This window comes from Nothobranchius furzeri, chromosome 6 (assembly GCF_043380555.1).
Source record: "Nothobranchius furzeri strain GRZ-AD chromosome 6, NfurGRZ-RIMD1, whole genome shotgun sequence".
In the NCBI taxonomy this organism is placed as follows: domain Eukaryota; kingdom Metazoa; phylum Chordata; class Actinopteri; order Cyprinodontiformes; family Nothobranchiidae; genus Nothobranchius; species Nothobranchius furzeri.
The window spans coordinates 68,021,032-68,045,372 of NC_091746.1; the positions used below are offsets into that span (position 1 = coordinate 68,021,032).

General features: G+C 39.7%; 1 protein-coding gene across 5 annotated transcripts in view; it reads left to right on the top strand.

The window, feature by feature from the left end:
- dab2ipb (DAB2 interacting protein b) overlaps nucleotides 1-24,341 on the top strand; it is a 262,935-nt gene that overhangs the window by 16,752 nt on the left and 221,842 nt on the right. For 4 of the 5 annotated variants that reach the window (XM_070552468.1, XM_070552470.1, XM_070552467.1 and 1 more), the window contains one exon: nucleotides 455-560. In XM_070552468.1, coding sequence (XP_070408569.1) covers nucleotides 455-560 — 106 coding nt within the window. Of the gene's footprint in view, nucleotides 1-454; nucleotides 561-11,345; nucleotides 11,592-24,341 lie in introns of those variants that run through there. The other variant, XM_070552472.1, reaches the window with a different exon arrangement.

Consider the following 24,341-nt stretch of genomic DNA (forward strand, 5'->3'; position numbering starts at 1 on the left):
ATTATAGATAACTTTTTTAATAACTGAAATGTATATTTCTGAAGTGTTTGTGTTTGTAAAATTTATACGTACTGTTATTTTAATAAAAACGAATGAAGGCGCAATGCGCTACATCGCCACAGGCCAAATTCTCCCAGTGTTACCACAAGGACCAATTCGGTGTGCCACCCCAAAAATGTCTTTGGCCCCATCTGGCCACCCCATCAAAATTTTCTGGAGGCACCCCTGGCTTGCTTAGGATGAGGATTGCTGTAAAGACTTTGACACAACAAGTCTTGATGCAATCTGCGGGGCTCTTTACAAAGGAAACGTTTAACAAATTGGCATAATCAAATGAAATTAATGCACTGCAGATGGAATGTTTACTTTGTAAAGTGCCGAGATGACTCTTGCTGTGATTTGGCGTTATATAAAAACATAAATAAACTAAATTAAATTGAATCTGTTGTTGCAGGGCAGGCGGCCTGCCTCCAGCAGGGTGCATCTTCTGCGACGCACCATCAGCGTTCCAGTGGAAACTCAGTTCCCAGAATTCCACACCCAGCTGTCCACAGAAAGCGGTGAGTATCCTGAGGTTACATCTGCGATGGGTCTCACCAAACATGCTCACATTTACATCCATGGATGGATGGATGGATAGATTTTCAAGAATAATTTCTTCAAGTGACAGAAAAGTTAAAAAAACAAACAAAAAAAACGTTCTTTTACTTTCTTTAACATGTTCATCTTGGATTTAATACATAGGTGCATTTGTGAGTCTCTATGCGGAATGGAAGGTGTGGAACACTGAAAAACAAACTTTTAAAAGTTATTATTTCTGATTATAATTGGTTACAGAAGAGAACGTCTGGGTTGGTAGAAGCTAAACGTTAGCATTAGCGACTTGTGTGATTTGTGGAAATTAAACATCAAAGTTGCAAAGCAAACTGAGTCAGTGGTAAAGTCACGTTGCTGTTATCCAATTCGAGGCAAGATGTCTAAATATCAGGAAATAAGACTCCTAATCCTACCGTCTGAAGCTCAACTCTGATGTGGCAAAGTTCCTGAAACAGGCGCAGCAGGTTTTTTCCCCCAGAGTACATTCATTCCCACTAGAGACCACTGCAAATGTATTGATTAAACAAGTAAACCACACCTTTAAATTCATACGTCTTGAGCAACAAAGTACAATTTAGGCAGACTTTAGAATCACATTTATATTGTACCTTAAAATCTCACAGACTAGATCCTGAAAAATGGCCTTCGCATTCTTTCTTTTCTACCTTTTGTCCACTAGATGGCGGCCTTGCAGCTTTGCACTGACCGCTGTAATCATGACTTATTTTAGTTGGTATGTTTCATTTTTTGGGTAATTTTTTTATAAATATACATTCACTTTGCAATTTATTTTAGTTTCCCATTGTGTCACGTTCACTATAGATAAGAATCCCTTAGGAGTAAGGGTCGGAAGATATCTGTCACATAAACGGGCAAAAAAAGATATAAGTGTTCCAGATCTCAGATGGTAGAAAACAACAGTTTGCTGCTCCATGGTAACATTTGATGCATCTTTTTATGGTGCTGATCTGGAAAAATAATAATTAAAAACATAACTTTGTGTATATCAATAAGCATCACTAGTTTGAAGTTACTTTTCTTTATAAGCAGATGGATTTAAAAAGCATTTGAAGGATTTTTGGTCACTAGTGTTCATGATGTGCTGCCTCAGTGAACGCTTCAAACATTTTCCTTTCTTACATCTGTTACGATCATTGTTGTCATAGTGTGAAAATTTAACCTCACGGTTATTGTGATCAAGATCATCGCAGTTTTCGGTATTATCGCGGTATTTTTTTGAAACGTGTTACATTTTCAGACAACTAAATAAACCTTCTATATCAGGTTGTCCTCAGTTTGTCTAAATTTTGCAGAAAATTTGTTTTTTTTTGTAATCATGTTGTTTATTTGTTTATATTTTTCCCCTTTTAGTCTTTAAAATACCAAAATTTGCCCATAACTTCTTATATTTTGTCTGTTTGATGTCATCATTTTAAAAACGAGATCAGATGATTCTCAGTACTCAAGTAGCCTTCTAATCAAATACTTTTTTTTTACCCTTATTTGATTAAGTTCTTGGACAGCTACCTTTACTTGAGCGTTGAAGCAGTGCTGTTGTTGGCTGCTCTATCCAGCCAGGCTATAATAAACCCTTATTATCAGGAAAATATTGTCCTCGGTTTGTGTCCTTCCAGTGAGCTTTGCAGATTTGGGAAAATGTCATTAGGCAGTAATCATTGTTAAATTCACATTAATGCAAAGAGAGACCAGCTCTTCACTGCTCCCTGGGAGCTCTGCAATGCATAGTGTCATGTCAGTATGGGGGTGTCAGCGACACGATAAATATGCTGGCATTGGTCGCTGCGGCTGCACTATAGGGCGACTCGTTGCATTCTCCTTCAACCCAAAGTTCTCATATCACGCATTTTAGCTAAATTGCTAACATTAACTTGCCTTGCATTGACAGTAGAGCTGTGGGTGTTGATCACTAAGATGTGCCATGAGATTTGAATCGCTGCTGCCTTTCACAGACATGTTTTCCTGCACAATCTGCTAACAGGATAGCCGTCTTCTATCAACTGTCCCTCGCATTCTTCATATATCTAACAAATACTTACTTTCCGACGTTGTCTTCTTTGAGGGTCGATAGATGTCATGAGCGCTGCCGTCTCCTCCTTCTACCATCATTTCAGCTTTAGCTTCAAGAAAGTTTTGGGTGTAAACTACAAAGTGAGCATGTGCAGCAATTTCAGCAGATGAGACGGTGGCTAGTAAAGGTCACCGCGCCTACACAGTGGCCATGGTAATCCACCGAGATAATATATATTTTTTTTAAAAACAAGACGGTTATTATTATTGTCAACACCGGTTACTGTGGCATCCCTAGTTACGATCATTACGCCTTCCAGCAGGAGAGTTGTTAAAGAGCAAGTCACCCCCTACCAGAGTCTAACTCCACTCCCACTTCATGTTTGAAAAATGCAACAAATGCTGTTGCCTGGCAGACCGAGAGGGCGGAGCCGCTAACAAATACACACACAGGCTCACGACAGCATTGTGACATCATAATGTCCCAGTTTACATCATAGCATACTTCTTAGCCAATAGCAGTGGCAGATTTAAATTAAAATACAGTGCAGAGTTTTTACCTGACAATGGCACAACACTGCCAGTTTTAGGCAGAATATTTAAATTTAACTAAGATGCACTGAAGTGCCAAATTATTGACGACACTTGTCTGCAGCACGATTAGACACTCGTTTATTTAATTTATCAGCAAAAAAAAGTTTATTTGGGGGTGACTTGCTCTTTAACAAGTTGGAGTTTGACAAGAAACATTACTTACAAGTCCAGTAACAACAAAGCCAGGTCACCACCAGTCCATAATTTTGTTGCCTCCTTTAGGTCCCTCAAACAAGTGTAGGCCGCATTGATCTTCACTCTGGTTTTAGCAAGCTGGTGGTCTTGGTTCTAAAACCTGGATATTCTGACAAAGTACTTCTGCATCAGGGACAAAACACTGTGGCCAGTACAGGATATATGTACTGTATGTTAGACGACTCTTGTTTTGTTACAGACTGTAGTCCAGTGGTTCGAGTGCCAAAGCAATCACTTTAATCTTTAATGAACTAAACTGAATCAAACTGTTTATATTCCGGGTATAAGTTCAGGCTGACAAAAATAGCTCATATTTAAGATAAATGACATCTCAGTGGTGTCAAAGGTAATATTTTATCACATATTGCTCTGAAAGATTAAAAAAAGCATTCTCTGGAACCTTTAAGTGCTGTTTTTGTTCAGGAGAGGGCTGCAGAGTGCTATCCAAAGGGAAGTTGGTAAAGTTTCTACCTACACAATCACAGAAACCCACTTTTAAACAAATGGCTTAAATTGTTAAAAACTGTTACTTTAAAGTGGTAAATGACCTGTATTTGTAGAGCACCTTCTTAGGCTTCTACAACCCCCCAAGGCGCTTCACAACACAGTCATTCACCCTTTCACACACACATTCACACACTGGTGGGCATGAGCTACGATGTAGCAACAGCTGCCCTGAGGCACACTGACAGAGGCGAGGCTTGCTGAAGGCTGGTGCCACCAGTCCCTCCAGCGCTCTCCAGGCAAGGCAGGTTAAGTGTCTTGCCCAAGGACACAACAGCAATATTCTCTGATCGGAGCCGGGACTGAGCCTGCAACCTTCTGATTACTGGACAATCCGCTCTACCTCCTGAGCTACTGCTGCCCCTTTAAAACACATTGTAGGGTATCTGAATTCCTTCCTGAAAATCAATCTAAAAAATTAAAATGATCTGTTATATCAAATAATTCATTCATCTCACTCCCACCTGCTTTTGTCATTGTGAGCAAGGCACGTTGTAATATGCAGCGCAATGAATAAAAAAAAATAGTGTCTCATGAATTTAGGAAGTCGCCATGAAACTGAATATCTAGGAGCTGATTTTTTTTTAGCGCTTATAAAGAATGTGCATGATAAAGTGAGCACTGGGATGCAACCTTGAGGACAGCTAATCTTACTTGAGAAGTTTTTTTTTTCTTTTCACTGCTTGAAAAAGATCTGTTTACTCCTGGTTTCTGGGTATATGATGCCCTATTTATTTCTTGCTGTGAGCTGTAACATTTCAGATAGGATCAAACAGAAATGCTAAATCAACCAAAGGCTGTTGATTGATGTTTTCCTTGTAGCTCAGATGTTCTCTCCCTTGCGTTTAAACTCCCGCCTTGTGCACAGAGTGCACGATAAGGTTCAGGATCCCTTCAGTCTGAAGGGTGTTTGCATGCATGGACAATAATAGTAAACTAATTTAGAAAAGCTTCAGAGGTTTCAAGGCACATGTGTAGGATCAACATTTTTAAAGGAGACATAACATGAAAAACCCACTTTTTTATCCATTAACACGGTGTGTTTCACATTTTAAGTGTCTAAGTGAGCAAAAAGGCTTATATTATTCACTGGAGTTGCTATTTAGATATTTAATAATTAAGTTTTGGGCATATTTGTCCACCCGTTCAGTTTTTACATTATCTATTACATCAGTAATTAATTTAGCGAGGATAACTACCAAATATGGTAATGGCCCTGGCTAAACACAGAGCCAATCCGCCATTTTTTCTTCTCGCTAAGATTTTTTGTAGTCCTATTGGAAAAATGCAGAATGTCTGGTTATTTTAGCCACACACAGCTCAAAACTGTTCCTCGTTTTAAGGAAGGGTGGTGTGGCAGTATTTAAACCCAGGAGCTGATGACACTACTGCTAAAAAAACACAGAAGAAAAAGTAGTGTGTTTGCGTTTGTTTGTGTGTGTGTGTGTGTGCGTGCGCGCGCGCGCGCGTGGTTCGTTCGTTCTGTCTCCAGGCTAGTGGCTAAGTACTGAGGGCTTCATCTATCTAAAAGGAGTTATTTCCATCTGAATTTGGCAGCACCGGGACACAGCAGCAGAGCGGTAAGCTTCATATCACTCTAAAATGTCGACAAACTTTACTTTAGATTTACGGGCATTAGCAGCACTAAAGCGTTAGCATCCGGCTTGCTATCGCTAGCACAGTATGCTAGTAAAGTTAGCACCCAGATTAATGTGGATTTGGCTGATTTTCGTGGAATAAAACGTGATTTCTGATCAACGCCTTCTTTTACACCAGATGATAACCTCCCACTGATTGTAACAGCAGAGAGCCTGTGTGTTATTCTACATGAGTGTGATGTAATCTTAGCATCCAGTAAATAAAGTCCCATATCAGCTAAAATGCAGCGTGACAAAGTCATTAAAGTGCGTCAACACAGTGGATTTAATAGAGTTTTAAAGAACGATCTCTAAGTGAAGTGAGGTTAGTTTTTTGTCTCACTGCAGATATAAAAACTAACTCTGCATCAGTCAGACGCAGCAAAGCTCACCGTCTGTATGAGCGTGAGCGTTGGAAAGCTGATAAAATCGGCTGTAAAATAATTAAAACAAAGTAAAAATGTTCCTTTGCTTTTTAGAGTCCACATCCAGAAGACTGGAGCCGTGTTTCACTGACAGGCTGTCAGACTAACGCCCTGATGAGCTCAGCAGGGACAAACTGGTCTGATGTTTAGGTAAGTGAAGATCTGCTTCTCCAAGTCCTTGAGATGCTAGTAAAAAATAATTTAGCCAGCTTGCTAATGTTACTTTTCTTCTCCTCTAAGGAACACAGAACGTTCAGATGTTGGCGTTTCACGTCACCTACTGAGGAAGGAGACCCACCAGTAAAGAGACGGTCTGGACCAGACCAAAGTGAGTGATGACACACCTCAGCCACCCTCATCATTAAGAACACCTCACCCCCTGAATCACTCCGTCTGATGACAGCAGAGTGATTTATTTGATGTTTTACTTGTTTAGTCTGTTTAGAAATTATTGAATTACATTAATTTCTGTAATCGACCATCTGATCTGGATGTGTGCAGAATAACTTTCCCCAAATTCAGCAGCAGCTGGCCTACAAAAACAGCTGCAGCATGTAGTAAGTCTGTCTGCACTGCTCTCTAATGAGCTTCCTTTCATAAGGAATCATTTGTATAATTTTAGTGTCACTATTTTATTACATTTGTAGGAAAATATGAAGTCACTGCAGCAAAGTGAACTTGTGAACAAACACAAACGTGACTATAAACATGAAAGCTAAAGAAACAACTTTCCTAAAGCTGCTTGTAAACAAAATATGTCATTAAAGTTATTGTCTATCATTGCAGAATATGGCGATGACATCATGGAACTGGTCTTTGGAAAAGTTTTCCCTGAACCAACTCCGTTTCTAGATTAGGTAGAGAAGATCTGCATCTCACCAACTCTCTGGTCTCAGTATTCAGACAACGGAGGTTTCCCACTGTTGTCCAGGACCAGTTTGAAGCCCACATACTGCCCCTCCCTCATCATCAGGAAACATCAATCCGTATCCTGAGGACAACAGAAGACGGCAGGAGGACAGGAACTCTGAGACCTAGACACCACCAGCACCGAGACACAAAGCACCTGTGTGCACAACGCCTGTTTTAACTACTAAAGCCTGTTTATTATATAGTTCTACTTATTTGCTGTGAGGTTAATACTTAGAAAATTTGTATATTAATGTAAACAATAAAAAAAATCACTGATTGTATGCTTTCTTTTAGATGTAATGGTCCAAACTCAGCCTTGTAGACATTTATTGCATCCTGTAGGTAAATACACAGAACAGGCTCAGGTCCAGGATGACCCAGCATGCTCTTCTTCCATTCTGGCTGTTAGGGATTGTATCAATAACTCAATGCCTACTGATGTTTTCACCTAACGGTATTTATTTAGAATGCAGGTAAGATTTAACTATATTTGTTAGCAAAGCAGACTGATCTTGGGAATTTCACTGCAGCACTGATGTCCACCTCTCTGTACACATTAGAGAGAATTACCACTTTACAGCTAAACACATTTAATAAAGATATAGGCTATGCATTGCAGACAATAAAAACAAAGTTGTAAGCATTAGAATTATAATGATGACATTAAAGAACACTTGGAGGAATGTTCTTTATTTTTGACTAGAATCTCAAATCTTTAAATTAAAATGTAACTGCTTTTTATCCATTTTCAGCCATTAAGACACCCAATATAAAATAAGACTACTTATAAAATTATTTATAATTATATGTATGTATATAGATAGAGATCTTAATAAAATATATTCTTTGAATGGTGTTTTAATGAGCTGTATCATTTTTTTAAACATTTTTTACAGAAATAAGCAAGCAGCATTCCTTGTGTGTGTGTGTGTGTTTGTGCGCGCGCGCGCGTGTGCCTGCTCGCTTGTCCCTCCGTCGGCCGTGACGGGTGTGTGTGAGTGACTACAGACAAATGCATGAGAGAGTTAGCAGCCATGAAACAGCTTGATGAACTACTCTCCCCACGTGTTTTAAAAATGCTAATATGCTATGCTAAATCTGCTATGCTAAATAATGATTTCTCTATAGAACTACAAAGTCCGGCTGGGGGAGGAGAGTACAGGTCTGCACTATGGAGGGGGGCGGAGTTTACAGCTCCTCCTCCAGTTTAAAGAGACAGTACCCCAAAACGGCTCGTTCTCAAGACTCTCCTCAGAACAGGGGTAGATGAGGGTCTGTAGAGCAACAATAATGAGGAAATCAGACCAAAAAACTGCAGTTCCACTGTTTTTAGACCCCCAACTGAAGGATTTAGATGTAAAAAGGAATAACTTAAAAGCATGTTATGTCTCCTTTAATGATTATTTCTGATGAGTTTTCTGTGCAGGCTGAACATGAAAACAGTCTCCTACATCTGTCTCCTGCATCAGCTTCTGATAGAAAATAGGCGGTGAAACTCTAGAATTTCACCAAAGCAGAAGGTGTTTCAAAATCCACAAAGTTGATAAAAGTTCTAAAACAATCTATTGACATAAAACACCTGGTTAAAAACTTATGTTAAACGTTTTACCAAACAGAAGGTGTTTTAAAATCAAAGTCAATAAAATTGCAGCACCAAGTAAACCTTTAAAACGATCCCTCTGGATCGCTCAGAGTTAAAACTATAAAAATCCAAACAAAGGGGTTAAAACCAAAATGAGGCCTGGAGGACAGCAGAACGCCTGCACTGCTGCCTCCCAGACTTCTGAAGGCACAGCCCTTTTACCCCAGGTGTGGGGTCATCAGCAGAATTCAGCTCAGCTGTGCTCCTCAGCAGCCTGGAAGAGCGGAGGAGGAGGGGCGGTGTCTGGCTTGATCACCAGGGCTGGGCGATCTTGGCTCATGCATCCCACTGGCCAGGCAGGCAGCCGTGACAGTGTTCAGGAATTACAGAGAACATCTTGACTAGTAGAAGCTAACCATTAGCATTAGCAACACCACCACACAGAAAAACTAATTCAGGCTGTTTTAGTTGTGGAGAGAAAACATCCACGTAGCAAGTCAGTGGTAGGATCACGTTGCTGTTATCCAATCTGAGGCAAGATGTCCAAATATCAGGAAATAAGACTTGAAAGACCGTTGTGCTGTGCCACTCTCTACTGCAGCAGACTTGTCCATGCTGATCCAAGTGCTTGGGGGTAGTTTTTACCCCGGGTTAGGTTAGCAAGGCAGAGACCACTGCAGATCCATCGATTCAATTAGTTTTCCATACTTTGAAGGCCTGATTTTAAGTAAAGGCAGTAAAGCCCTAGCCCTTTGCTCTGCAGGTCGGTCTAGCGACGTTCTAGAAACCTCCGCAGGCCCGAACAGTCTTGTGTTATGCCAATCATAGTGCTCTATCGGTTTGGTGGGTGGGATGATGCGTCCGAGTGAAATAAAGATGACGGCGGCTCATTTAAACCTACTTTGGACTTTCAACTTTGAACTTGTAAGACTTGGGTTTTTCTTAGAGTCACGAGCAGATAGGAGTTTGGATGTATTTGGATCTTCTTCAACAGTGTATGGCAGCTGGCCCAGTCGAACTGACAGTCATAGTGGAGAGTGTTGCATTGTCGTTGACAATAGTCGTGGAGACGGTGAAAAATATCTGTAGATTCCGTCCCACGACTGAGATCTGTCCATGGATCAAGGCCAAACTATGTATTTACATATGTAGGATTTCTTCCCAGGCTAGTAAAGACCCACATGGCAGCACAAATGGATAGAACAATGACTTTCGCATAACATAACCCCGTTAACAAATGACTAACCTTCCAGTTAAAGGGTTAAAGAACATCCCAACTAAAGCTGGATTGGTTTAGCGGACGTCTGATCAGGGTCCGAAATTAACACTCGCCACTCGCCAAATGCGAGTAAATTGCTCCATTTGGCGAGTAAATTTTTGAGCTCTATCTGCCACATGGCGAGTAAATGTTTGAGCTCTATCTGCCACATGGCGAGTAAATGTTTGCACCAAATTAGTTATGTTTATCAGTCATCTTCCATGGATGTCAGATACTCCTCCCGCCTGCATGCAACGTACACAAACGTATGCAAAACGTGAGCGCCGCATCCAACGTCATTTCCACCTATCCCGTTCAATCAGTTTATCAAGTTAGCAGTTAGCTTCGTGTTAAAACTAGCGGTGAAATGTGGCGGTTTTTAACTGGAGTCAGCCAGCCTTCCAAAGGAAAACTCGTCGAACTGGAAGAAAAACCACCAGGACCAGTGGCAACCAGAAGATTTTGTGAAAAGTGGCGAACTGGAGATGGCGGAGTCGTGAGACAATGGCTGCATTATGATGGCCACGTAGCGTTGCTGCCTTTCACAGACAACTGGCCCTCGGCATTCTTCAAACATCCAAAAAATGCCCATACTTCCCACTTTGTCTTCTTTGAGGGATAATAAATGTCCCGAGTGCTTCCATCTCCTCTGGCCATTATTTCAGCTTTAGCTTCAAGAAAGTTTTGGTTGTAAACAACAAAGTGCGCATGTGCCGCCGGCAACTTCAGCAGATGATACGGTGGCTGGTAAGGGTCACCGCGCCTACACCGCAGCCACGGTAATCCACCGAGATAATTGTTTTTTTTAAACAAGACGGTTATTATTATTGTCAACTTTTTTACCGGGGTTTACTGCTACACCGGTTACCGTGTCAACCCTAGCCCTGACACACTTTCAGATATTCTCATGGTGCAGCTGTGTTCTCCAGAGATCAAGGACTAGGACCCAAATGAGGCTGTAATGCTTTGGCACAAAGACGGTGTCAGAAGCAGGAGGCCAGACTTCATGGACAGAGAAAACAAGGAGTCTGACTAGATTTCAATGAAAGAGTTCATAAAAACATCTCTAAAAATAAATTAATTAATAGTAAAAATGACAAAAGAGTTGTTTTTCTTATTAATTGATGTTTTAATTATTTTGTCACTCTGTTTGGAATCAACATAATATAGAATTACATGCTTTAGGTAGATCTAAATCATTTAGGATTTTGGCCGGTAAAAAATATGCTTGGCCGGTAGATTTTCAGCATCTACCAGCCAACTTGGCCGGTGAGAAAAATTTTAATTTCGGACCCTGTGTCTGATAGTGAAGCAATCATTTATAACATTTTGAAATTTTGAACCTACACACCCCAAGACCTGTTAAAGCATTACCGTTTTTTTTGCACACACACAGTTTAAACATTTAGGCTGTGATGCCATACACATACATTAATATGGGGCTGTTTTTAGACTGAATTTACTAAAATCTCACTAAAAGAAAGTTTACAAGTTTGATCAAAGTGGAAACATTCAGCTCAACCACAACTCCCTTCTCTCTCTCTTCATGTGGAAACTGACTCGGTCTCCACCCTCCCATTCCAGGCGGTGTTATACTCTCGCTCCCTGCTCCCCATACAGAAGCTCCGTCAGACAGATGTAACAGAGGTAGACGCCTGAGCTGATCTGGCTGGCTCCTGCAGCTCTAACTGGAGAGAAGAGTGGGGCAGAGACAACATAACACTACCTGTAGAGATTTAGCTCAGGTGCTAGCTTTGTCTCAATCAGGATATGGGTTTGTGGATCTGTTCGCTCATCATCATCGCCCTGTGAGGTTAACATGGAGCTTGATACCAGCACCCAGCAAGAGGCACAGCATGGTAAGTGAGACGTAAAGTCTATGAGACTTTGAGAAACAATCAAAGTTGGTCAGAACAACAAAGTTAGTTTTTTGTGCCTTTTTAGTTGCTTTAATGACTTGTGCCTCATTGGTCATCATGAATAAGACTTCAGTCTGCTGTGTCACGGGTTGGAGGGTCAGCGGTTCTACGTGATGGCATAATGAAATCATGTCAAAGATATTTAGCTTCAACCAGTCGTTTCCCATTTGTTGACCACAAAACTCTTGGAGAAAATAGTCAAAAGGATCATCTGTGCTGTCCTGCGCAGACTGGCCCGCATCGACATGAGCTTTTCAAATCAGAAAGCTTTTCTCTTTGTGCTTTGGAAAGAATGATTAGCATATGCAGCGGCAGTGGGTGTGGGATTCCTACTCAAAACGCTGCACGACGATTTGGTGGTTACAGGAATCTGTATGTTTGCAGTCTGTGCAGCGTGCCCAGTATGTGGGTGTGCGCTAGAAAACCCAGAGCAGCGGGATGGAATGAAAGACTGAGAGAGAGAGAGAGAGTTATGTACACAAATAAATCCAGTGGGATCTAGACTCAACTGTCGGCCAGCGAGTGCACACTTTTTCTCTTCCCCCTCATTCTCTACTGCTTCTTTTTCTTTCTTCCAGCCACTCCAAGTGTTAGTATATAAACTTGATAGTTAAAAAGCTGAAAAAAAACTTCCAACTTTGTCATTAACTGGGCCAGAAAAGATGTTTTGCCTTCATGGCCAACGGGAAGGACTCTGCTGCGCTGCTGATGAAGAATGTAGTTTAAGAGAATGAGTCAACCGAGAGCATATTTCCGAGAGGTCGTCGTTTCTCCTCGCCAGCGTCCGAGCCACACTGCTTTACGCACTGGGCTGTCTGCCACAACACCGAAGAAAAGAGGAGGAAAACTTCAGCGTTTTTATTCCGCTCTCGAGAAAAGACACTTCTGCAAACAGCTAAACTCAGGAGTGAGAGCATTGTGCTTTTCCACAGATTTACACCTAAAGATTCCTAAAACAAAACCTCTGGGAGGAACTTTCACCATCAGTGGCGGATTTAGCAATTTGGGGGCCCAAGGCGAACACAGACATGGGGCCCCCTTACACTAAATTTTCAACAGTCTTATCTTTAACTGGATCTGCGAAACTCCACCCTCTTCTGACATGAGTTATTTTCACTATTTTCACTAACTCATTTCACGCTTAATGTTTTGACAACGGCTTCGAGTTTGTTACGAACGCTCCCGCCTCTCTTCTTCTTTTTCTGCTTTCTCTTCTTCTTCTTAATTGTGGTCTTATGGCACTTGTCAAACAACAATTTGGTGCATTACTGCCACCAACTGGATTGGAGTGGAATGACTACCAATCTCTTCCTGTTTGTGCATCGGCGTCTTAAAGAAATAGTCCACTGTCGAATTAACAGAGGAGTGGCAGCAGTCAGGGCTAGGGGGCCCCCCAACATAAGGGGAGCCCAGGCGGCCGCCGACCAACTACTAATGGTAAAACCGCCACTGTTCACCATCCCTTCCTAGCCAGTCATCCTGTTCCAGCGCACACAGCAGCAGACGAAGCCCTTAAAAGGTTCAGTGTAAATGGAAAAGTGAAAGTGGAAAAGGCAATAATTTGATATCATGTGATTACACTCTCAGCCAGACAATGATTCAGTTTCTCCAACACGCAGTTATCAGGTTTCACTCTCACTCTCACACATGATGGATGTTGATCCCAGCTAATCCAGTGGTGTTGCCAAACATTACACGTTTGAGTGCTTTATAAATGAAGATGCTCCACCGGCTGACTAAAACTGAGAACACCCATTTCCATTTTATCAAAAGTAGAAAGCTCCTGATGCTTCTGTCACCGCGCATCATTCTAAACATAATATTTAGAAGTTGCATTATTAGAAAATCTAATTTAAAAACAATGGCTATGTAAACTTTCAGCTGTTCTTTCAATGCAAAACCGCTTATATTTCTTATCCAAAAGATTAAAAGTGTGGTTGACTAAAAACCCATTTTTAATGATCATTTCTGATTTAGTCACTGAGTTTTTCTGACACCAGCCCCTAGCGGATTAGGGTGGAACTGCAGTTTTTGCCACTGCCTGTTTTGCTTCGTATCCGGACCCGAATTATCGGGGCTTGGTTCCGACGCAGACGGAGAAGCATAAATTAGGCGCATCTCCTGCCTTAGCTTCTGATAGAGAACAGACGGTGAAACTCTCAGATTTGAAAAGGCTGACCGCTCTACGTCACGCTGTTAATTGGACTTACCCAAATTGACTCGCGACGGGGAAGGCTGTTGATGTTTTAGTGTCCAGAATCATTAAGGAGTGTCTTGGTCAACATAAGCTAACTGCTAGCATTATCAACTCACTCATATCGCAGAAGCTCCTCTAAGCTTGTTATTTGTGGAGATAAACATACATGTCCCCGAGCAAACGGTCAATGGTAGAGTCGCTTTTCTTTTATCCAATCCGAGGCAAGATGTCTAAACGTCAGGAAATAAGACTCCGAGTTCTGTGAAGCACAGCACTGATGTTGCAGACTTGGTCCTGCTGGGCTAGGGGTTTGTGGGGTTTCTTGTACCCTGAGTTTTGCCTGCAAGGCTTTCATTCCTACTAGAGACCACTGCAAATGTACTGATTAAATGAGTAATCCACACCTTTAATATGTAAAACTTGTAGGCAGGTTAATAACTTTCTTGCATCAACAATAATAAAATAGTTTTATCTATTTAATGTAATTTTAATCCTTCTTGTATGATTCCAACATCTTAATGTGCAAAATATTTTTGTTTCCATATATTTCCCTCACCCTGTTGACATTTTTGGTTTCCCAAGGCCTGTACTTCACCAGGGAGACGAGAAATTCATGATATTTGAAGAAAGTTATTTTGAATCGACTTGCCTGAAGAAGAATGACCTTAGGTAGCAATGCAAGGCCTCTTTAGCACATTTTATACACAGAAGCAATTCAATGTGTTTTTCTGGTGCAAGAATAAAAAAAAACTGTAAAAAAAATAAATAAAATAACTACCATGCTCCAACGTGGTTTCCAAACCTTGCAGTGATTTTTACAACTGGTATGTTTTAGAAGTCAGTAACAACTGTTTTTCTCTAGTCAGTAATGTGCTGGTGAAGGCCATCCAGGTCATGGTAATCCACAAGGGTTCAAATGACTTCCATATTCCAGTCAGAATTGAGAATGCTCCTCGGATAAGAAGTGAAACATCTTCAAGGAGCCAAAGAAGTCCATTTGCCTTAATTTGAACTCTTTTAGAATATAGTCAGTAATCTAGCGACTGTTTTGTCGAACTATTGATTTATTTAATAACTTTCTAAAAAAAATCCATTGATTCCCCTAAAAAAAACATCTACTTTAGCTTTGTTTAGTTTAAACACTCAACGTGAAATGTAAATAGTTAAAGGGGTTCTAGAATTCAAAACCGCATTTACAACGGGTAAAGAAAAAAGTATCCCCTTTAAAAGACTTCAATCTTTTTGCTTCGGCTGATCCTTTATTCTTTATTAATCTCAGTATTTCTAGTTGTTGTTTTTTTTAGTTTAGAAATTTTCCCTGAGCTGTAATTGTGATATTTTATGTTGGATGTTATTGGTTGCATCGGACAAGTAAAGCTGGTAAAATATAGTTTTGTTAGTTATTTTTTTTAATTTAGGGCTGTAAAGTAAAAAGATTGACCTTTTTTAAAGAGGGTGATTCTTTTCGACACCAGCTGTACCTTGTTGTTTTTAAATACAAGCAGCTTAGGACATGTTTAATGTAGAATGCCACCTGACCTGCTTTATATGAGTATTAGTAATTATGTAACAGACGTCGAGAGACTGTTTGTTCTGAGAAAGCTGTTTTAACACATAGGCATAGACCCATACCCTTGCATTTGCCTGTCCCAACCCACTTCAATGTCTGCTGCAGAACATTTTGGTGGCCGTGATGCTAACTGCAGAACAACGCTAGGCGAACCTGCTGATAATGTTCTTGTTGGACGAGAGGAAAACAACAAAGAAGGATGTTGGCGCACACAAGTGACATCCCATGATATAATGGGAATATCCAGACTTTGAATAAATGCCAGGTGGATCCATAGCTTGCCTGCTAAGTGATCTGGATACTGCACAGAACTGTGCACAGAATTTTTATCTTCAAGCAGCATCATAGAAGCATCAGAGAACACCGGCCAATCATAATGCAGCTCATTTAATATTTCTGTCCTGGTCAAATGGGCGGAATCAGTCTTTCCATTGTAGGATTTTATTATGGGGTTGTGTTTGACCATTTATCAAAGCTCCTTGGCCATTTTGAGCACCAACAAAGTTTCATAAGCTATATAGAGTTCACAAAAAGCCTTTATGTAAGAAAACAACATTGTTGTAGAACCCCTTTTAAGATTTTCTTAAAGATGTTTGTTTATTGTTTATCCTGACAAACTCTCGAGCTTTAGCTTTGTAAAGTCCTCACATCTCTCTAAAAACATGTTATTAGCTTTGTTGGTGTCCCAGCACACGTTAAGTTATCTATTTCTTCTATCCAGAGTAACAAAATAGCTCCTCAGAGGCTTTTCTATTTTCCAAAAGCCGTAAATTGCAAATGTCTGTTTACGACCTGCCAAGAGCAACTTTACGACGCAGAGCAACAAAAAGTAGTCGTGTGAGTTTTGCCTTTGTAAAGCCCATAAATTAGCCAGACACGCCTTGAAATGTTCCTCTTTTATCTATTTATTTATCTTTAATCGGTCATTAGATGTTGTGGTTCTTTTGGATGTCTTATTAGCAGGAATCTTTTGGTTAGGCATCAGTGGTGGCATCTACTTTGGTGTGTTACGCAGAGATGAGAGAAGGGGTCAGGGAGACGAGGAAAAAAGGAGAAGAAGAAAAAAGTCCTTACCCGTGGTCTTCTTTGACATGTAAATAGGTCTGTGTGTTTTGTCCTGGATGAAAAAGGTTGAATGCCTGTTGAAGTAGCAGAGGAGCAAACAGGGTGACATTTTTAATGCAAGTGTTTTTTTTTTTTTGTTTTTTTACTCCGGTCTGAACTTTCATTCAGCTCAGGGATTAAACCAGTGGAGGTTTTTAAGCTTTTATAAAGGTAGAAGGAGCCATTCTCTCTTTCTTCTTGAAGTGAAAGGGGTTTCTCACTCCGCCGTTAAAAATATTCCCAGATATTTTCCAGATAAAACTGTGATCTCATGGTTGGGAATGCTGCAGGGCCTTGTCACAAAGAAGGCTCCACTTCTGGATAAAACACTTTATTCTTGGTTGCATTGTCGTTTGCTAAGTCTTAGCCAGACTTGGGCTGGGTGGAACTGTGAGTATAAATTTAGGAAATGAGCTGTCCGCTTAGACGTTGTAATCTATTTTAATGTTTATTCTTTTTTTTGCACCATGTCTGACGGTCAGTTTATTCTGATCAATGGGAGGCACTCTTCGGTTTGGAAGGTTGCAGCATGTGCTGAACTTTGAAGTTTTACAAAAACTGATGAAAATGTGATTTTTAGTCCGTCCTGCTTCCACCGGTAAACATTTACATTTGTCAAAACTAACAGCTGTGCATGTTTGCAGTCCCATAGACAGTTGGAGATGTTATTTCAGATTGCTGTAAGGCGATAGTTCTGTAAAAGTTTCAGCTTTTTGTCCACATAATAACAAGCAGTCTTGTTACTATTAACGTACAGAAATGGGTATGTTGATGGTGAATCCATGATGCCCTACTTAGTGTTTAAACCTCAGTTTTGGGTGCGTTCATGTTTAAAAAAAATTATTTCAAAATGACCTGGAACTGTGTTTTGAAGTATAAGTTTAACTGCACCAGATCTGCAAACAACAGTGCTCAGCCTTTTTCCACAGAGGTTTACAAAGCTCATTTGTTGTGTGCATGCAGTTTTTTAATGAGCAGTTAGTGCAGTGTAGGTGTTTTTTTATATGTCCCATTAATGTTGTTAAAGCTAACATGCTTTTTGGGAGATCCAATCACAACTGAACCAAAATTCAGGTGTGAACTAGAAAATTTAGCATTGTGTAATATCAATATCGCACAGGACCTCAAGAACTCATCAGCAGTAATATTGTATTCAAAGGACACTTTCAAGCTCTGCTTGGCTCTTTTGTGGACAAATCTCTCATGCCCTCAGCCCTTTTTGATATTGGTAGTCGAGATAGAGTTATTACAAATATCAAAGATAATCTGGTGTTTTTGAATACCGTACAGTCCTTGTGTGATGCAGCAAAAAAATGATAAAGGGTTTTGTCAAAAAATGGAAAGTATCATTAAAAAATGTGTATTTTGGCTTCAGGGGATTTCACAGCAAATCATCTGTCTTTATTTAAACCTTATGTAATATAAAAGCTCTAAATCCTATATTAACTGGGAAACCTTTGATATTAACAATTTATTAGGGGTGGGTGATATTAGATAATAAAGACTGTAATGTGTTGACAATTTGCTAAGTAAATGAGAGATCATAGCATTTTGTATTGGTCACAACTGGGAGTGGGTCATAATTAAAATGTCACAATCTTTTGTTCCTTTGTATAAATATCATCATTTTAAGAATAGATTAAATAATTTTTACTATTTTTCTAGCTGCGGAACAACGCAATTACACTTTTCTTTTTATAAAATAACTACAAATATTTTATCAATACATATATAGGTATGGGTACCGAATTCGGTACTTTTTAAGGCACCGACCGAATTCCATAGTACCGACCGAGCACCGATTCACATCATTTCAAACGGTGCCTCGTTTCGGTACCCGTCCTTCATAACGAGAACTTGTCAAGACGGCTGCGCATGCGCAAGAGCGTTTGGTCGTCGGTCCCTGCAAGCCAGTTGTAAACAGAGAAGCATGGGTAGAAAGAACACACGCTAAAGCTTGGGTCCACTTCACTAAATGTGATGATGAAACCAGCGACAACGATCTAAGTGAGACATCCTCATCTTATTCTGCTCCAGTAGGTAAATAAAATGTTTAAGATAACGTTAGCTTGATATGTTAGCTTCCGTTTCGCTAATGGTGCGTTCGCTTTCTCCTCGGAACTCCGAATTTCCGACTAGAAGAACATGAACGCGCTCTAAAGTTTGGCTTCCCTTTACTAAATGCGACGGGTGATTGGGTGAAGATGAAACCAGTGACAACGATCTAAGTGTGAGGCATCATCGTTTTAATCTGCTCCAGCAGTTAAATAAACTGTTTAAGATAACGTTAGCTTGACATGTTAGCTTCCATTGGCACCGTTATCAGCTAATGGTGCATTCGCTTTCTCCTCGGAAATTCTAACTTCCCAGTAGGAAAAATCAAAGAAAAAGGACGGCAAAAGGAATGAAGATACACAGTAAATTTAGTTCACAGTAAAGATGTTTGCTTCAGTTTAATTATCAGCTTATAAAACTACAAGGACGATGTTAAAATACACACAGTTGTATGTTATTTATTGTGATATTTATCAAATATTGTTATATATTGAGAAAAATATATATTTAATTATAAAAGAGAATTAAAATAATAAACACTCAAAAGTATCAAAAATTGGTACCGTTAAGTACCGGTATCGATTCGTAGGTACCGGGAATTAGTACCGAATCGATTCAAATGTCAAAGGTACCCATCTGACTTTATTCAGCTGCAGTAACAGCGTATACTAATGCAGAGTTGTAGCAACAGCAAATTATTCTTTATTTATATTAGCATGAGACAACAGCTCTGCCTCGGTCATCAGATCAGCGGGAGATTAGCTACCTCAGCTAACTCAAGCTAACAGCGGCTTTTTTGGCGCTATTAGCAAGAGAAAGCGGTACGGTGGTGATCTTTGGTAAAACACTTCACCATCCTTACCTGCTGATAGTGGCTGGAGGAGCCAGTGGCAGCCTTGCTACTGTCAGAGTGCCCCATGGTGGCTGTGGCTACAATGTAGCTCATCACCATCAGTGTGTGAATTTTTAATGTTCCTTACATTATTGGAAAGGGCTTGCTTTTCCTTTTTAATTATAATGCCCTGGAAACTATTAGCATATTTGGGATTGTTTTTGTTGTTCTCCCTCCCACAAGCACTAAATTATGTATCTACATTTATATTTTAAACATTATTGACTGGAATCAATGTAGCGTGTTTATTTGCAGCAACGCTGTTTGCTGTTTTAGTTTAGAGCAGGATTTGTTTGTGTCTCGCTGCATGCACTGATACATGTATAACCAAAAAGATCATGTTGTATAATTTTTGTGGAATTTCTCATAAATCACAATAGCCAGAAACACTGGAAATGATCTCATTAAAATTTAAAGTTGAATTCTGGACCAGTACTTTATCTTAAACTCAGAGTTGGGTTGGGGCATGTTGAGTTCATTAAACACCCAAAACCATTCTGGTGATGACGTGGTAAAAATAAACACAGGTAAAGGCAGAGTTAAGCAAAACCCTCAGAGGGCTGTGTGGTGGCCAGCGACTCCATTTGTCCTAGACCCCCTGATGGGTGACTGTCGGTCAACAGGAGGTCTATGGAGGGAAGGAGGCATGGTGAAACATTTACGTGTCCAGAGGAGTGATTTTTGTCTGGTGCAAAAACGTATATGATTTGTATACAAAGATGCTAATAGGCACATTCTTGTGTTTGTTTGACTGTCTTTAAGTGTTTTCTGTGTGCTGAAACTCATTTATGTGTTGCTGGAAATCTGTTTATTTGAAATTTAATATTAGAATGAGAGGGTGCATTCCTATTAGACGGCTCATTTCACTCTGATTACATTCTAATAAGTAGGATGCTGGAACTAGGAGATAATCTGATTTTAATCAGTGTTTGTTTATCCTATTTCACTGTTTGTGTAGATTACCTAGTCACAAATCTGCCATAATCCACCAGGGTCTTTTCCAGTGCCAGTGCTGACGGGAAAAAGCTGTAATTCAAGCCTGAAAATAGAGCTGTAAAAAAGCAGCTATATAAATAAACTCTGATTTAAGCTCTACTGCTGTTACATCATCTTAGTTTGAGTCATCTGAATAACATTAAACCTATCATGATGTAAAATATAAAAATATCACATCATGCCTTATTACACTTGGTTTCTCGTAATTAGAAAGCTTTTTCAAAAACCCTCCTTGCCTGCTGGCGGTGGTCGGAGGGACCTGTGGTGCTTCTGTTTGGCATCCTTGCTTCTGTCAGTGGGCCCCAGGGTAGCTGTGGTTACAGTGCAGCTCATCACCACCAGTGTGTGAAAGGGTGAATGAATGTTGATTTGTAAAGTGCCTTGGTGGGTTCTAGGCCTCTAGAAGACGGTGTATAAATACAGGTCATTTACCATTTTTATAACACAAATGTAATCTTTAAAGTTGCAAAAAGACAAGTGAGGAAACTTTTAAAGCTACAATAGCAAACCTGCTAAACAAGCTAGTTTTTAAACACAAACCTCTCCAGCAATGACTAATGGAGTCAAGCTCTCTTTTCCAAACATCCATCCAACAAACAGAGAACGCGAGCATGTGATTGGTCAGGATGCCCGGTCGTCGGCAGCGCCGCCATTACGCCCTCAAAAACATAGAGACAGTCAAAGATATCTAGTGGCAGATACCTTGTGGAAAAATCTAAAAATCTCCAATATAAAACCGTTTTTTTCACCCATGACCGGAGGAGTGAAACGTAGGTTTAGAGGTGGCGAGCGCTTGAAGAGGTGGAGGAGAATGAAGGACAAATTTGTCCGTGTTAAAAAGTCTCTGAAATACAAAAACAAACCCCACAATATAAACACACGATCTTGGACCGGATACATGACAGGATACCGCAGAACAGCGCTACGCCCTCTGTTGTCCTGGCGGGGAATTGCTTTGCAACACTCCCCAGGAGACGGAGAAGTCCGAGAGCAAAACGTCTCCGTCCGTCCGTGCGTGTCTCTTCCTCGTGGAGCTGACGGAGAAGTATCAGTCAAGCTTAAGTCTCCTCCCTTTCCGGTCGGTTCATGGGTCCCCAGAAAAAAATAAATGAATGCAAGTCAATGAGGCTAGAAGAGCTATTTTCTAATCCACAATGCCTTAAGCCTAATTTATACTTCTCCGTCAGCTCCACAAGGGCCATTATAGCTTTAACAGCATAATTTAGATTAACTAAAGTTTTAATGTATTTTTAGTGGGGGTGAGCATTAATCATTGCTATGGAAAAGCTCTTCCCTCCAGTGTCTGCCAGGATCAGGTCAAAGAAAGACCCCAGTGACTGTTAAATTTTTATTTTGTGCATTGCTCAGTGTTAAAGTCAGACACCTAAATAAAGTTCATTTGGAGTTTTTGCAATGCAGATGTTAGTGAATGTAAAAATAAATTTTAATTAAATTCCAAGGATGCATCTGAATTTAAATCGGCTTTACTAAGGACAAATTTCGGCCGATGCATATATCGGTCTACGCCTAGTATGTATGGTGGTATTGAAAGTAATCGGAACTATGTGCCTCCTCAAATGTACCTTGTGTCCAACACTTACTCAGATTAAAATAAACACTTGTGTTGTGTCTTGTTTTGAGCTTCAGGTGGTGCCAGACTGGTACCTGGTCTGCACCAGAATTGTAAGTAGAGCTGCAAAATTTTACCAGTACTGCAAAAATATTTTAACAAAAAGCAAAAACTAAGAGCGTGCTAGAAATATATATTTAATAATCATAAGAATACCTTCAGCCAGCACATGAAGAGTGTTGTAAGCATCATGTTGTGTGTCAAAAGTTTATTCTGTGTGGAAGAATCGGGTCAGGCTGTATTAGTCAGAGTTTCTCGTATTTTTTGGTTTATTAACCCTTTGATGCATAATGGCCACTACAGTAGACAAGTACTCAAAATAGTTATTGAATTATTTATTTATTTTTTGCTATTAAGCACAGCTGTTGAAGACTTTATTGCATTTGAGCCCCTCCATTTGGACTTCAGTAAGTCAAGCCAACATACTTCATGTTCAGAATGCACGCCGTCCACTGAGGTGGACATGCAATAAATTATTTGTAAATTATTAAATGTTACAAAAAATATTTGTTGAAATTTCTTTCATTCACAACTAAAGAAGAATGAAAAAAATTGTTAAAAAATCATGGTTGAAGATTTCATAATTCATGCATCAAAGGGCTAATTATCTTGTTACCTGCTTTCTGCTTATACACGCATCTGTTTATCCTCATTTTACTGTTCTAATGTCCGTTCCCTCCTCTGCTACTGTCATTTCCTTATCTCTTTTTCAATCTGCTTTTAGTTCAAGGAAGTCCATTTAAAGGGATAAAATGTCTTTGTTTGGCTGCAGATGGTCCTTTCACATGTCGGTTGAAAAAGCCGAAAAGACTAAATAAACACCGGCCAAATGTAATTGTCACTAGCCTTTTTTTAACTTTTCACACATTCTTAGACACAAGCACGCAGAAAGCGGCTGAGGAATATAAACAGAGTGACAGCGGAAGAGGGATTAGGGAGACAGAAAGGGGGACAAACAAAAGAGGTAGATAAAAGAAGAGGTGCGTCACGCTTGTCTATGGGAGTCAACTGCAGCGCTTCACTCTTTGTCCCCGTGTAACTCTATAGCCTACATACCAAAAGACTCACTGTGTAACATTTGGGTTTCCAATTTTCCCATTTTTACTCTCAACTCCTCATTTAACTGTTTTAACTCATTTCACAGTTTCCTAAAATTGGTCATTTTCTTTTTGACAAACTTAGATTCAAGCAGAATTTTAATAATATATGTTACACAACTAATACAAGAAATCCTAAATTGAAGTAAAGAATTTCCCTGGTAAGCCATCCATTACATATGTAGTCTGGCCGAGCCCCATAGAGAGAGTTCAGTCATGGAGTAGAATGTACAGTTTGTTTGTTTTTTCAAACTGTCTCCACACGCTATTGGACAACAAACAACCAGTGTTGGGCAAGTTACTTCAAAACTGTAATATAGTAATTATTACTTGTTACTGCCTGTTTAAAGTAATTTGTTACATTACAATATTACTGTTTTTAAAATTTAAGGCATTACACTACTATAACATTACATTACGTTATCCTCATTATAAAACAATATTATTTTAAGTGACGCTCACTTAGCTCATAACTTCCAGTGAAAGGCAGTGTGGTATCTGAGCTAGAATAAAGATAACAAACAAAGTAAGATAAAACAGCCACAATGATGACAGAATACAAAATTAACTTTTATATGCATTTATTACTAAGTTTACAGTATTATGCACAGTTTGTTTTATGAAGAACAGATTAGCCCAAAGAAATATGACTCAATTTGAGAAGATTATGAACATAACATATTAATGCAAATTGTAGCCAATAAAAATAGCCTGTGAACAAATAAATAAAATGCAAGCATTTTAAAGCACAATGACCCTTAGCTACACAAGGCTATCCAGTCATATTTTGAAACTTAATTAGAAATAACAAAATTAAAGTGTTTGTAATTACTTTAAAGTGCTTAGGCCTATTGGCCTTGAAAGAAACAACTTTAGCCTGAACTGTGACCAGAAAAAAAACTCAGTTATACAGGACAAACATGTAAACGAACTGTTACTACCAAGTAGACAAACTGAGGCAGCAAATGTTCAAACAAGCCTGGAAACCTGACTTTATATATATATATATATATATATATATATATATATATATATATATTGTGAAACTTGAAGTGTCCTTCATTCTGGGATGGAACAGCAGCAAACATGATATTCAGCAGACATCATGGCTCCTGGCATGTTTAATCTGTGGGGCAAAGTTACAGTCGA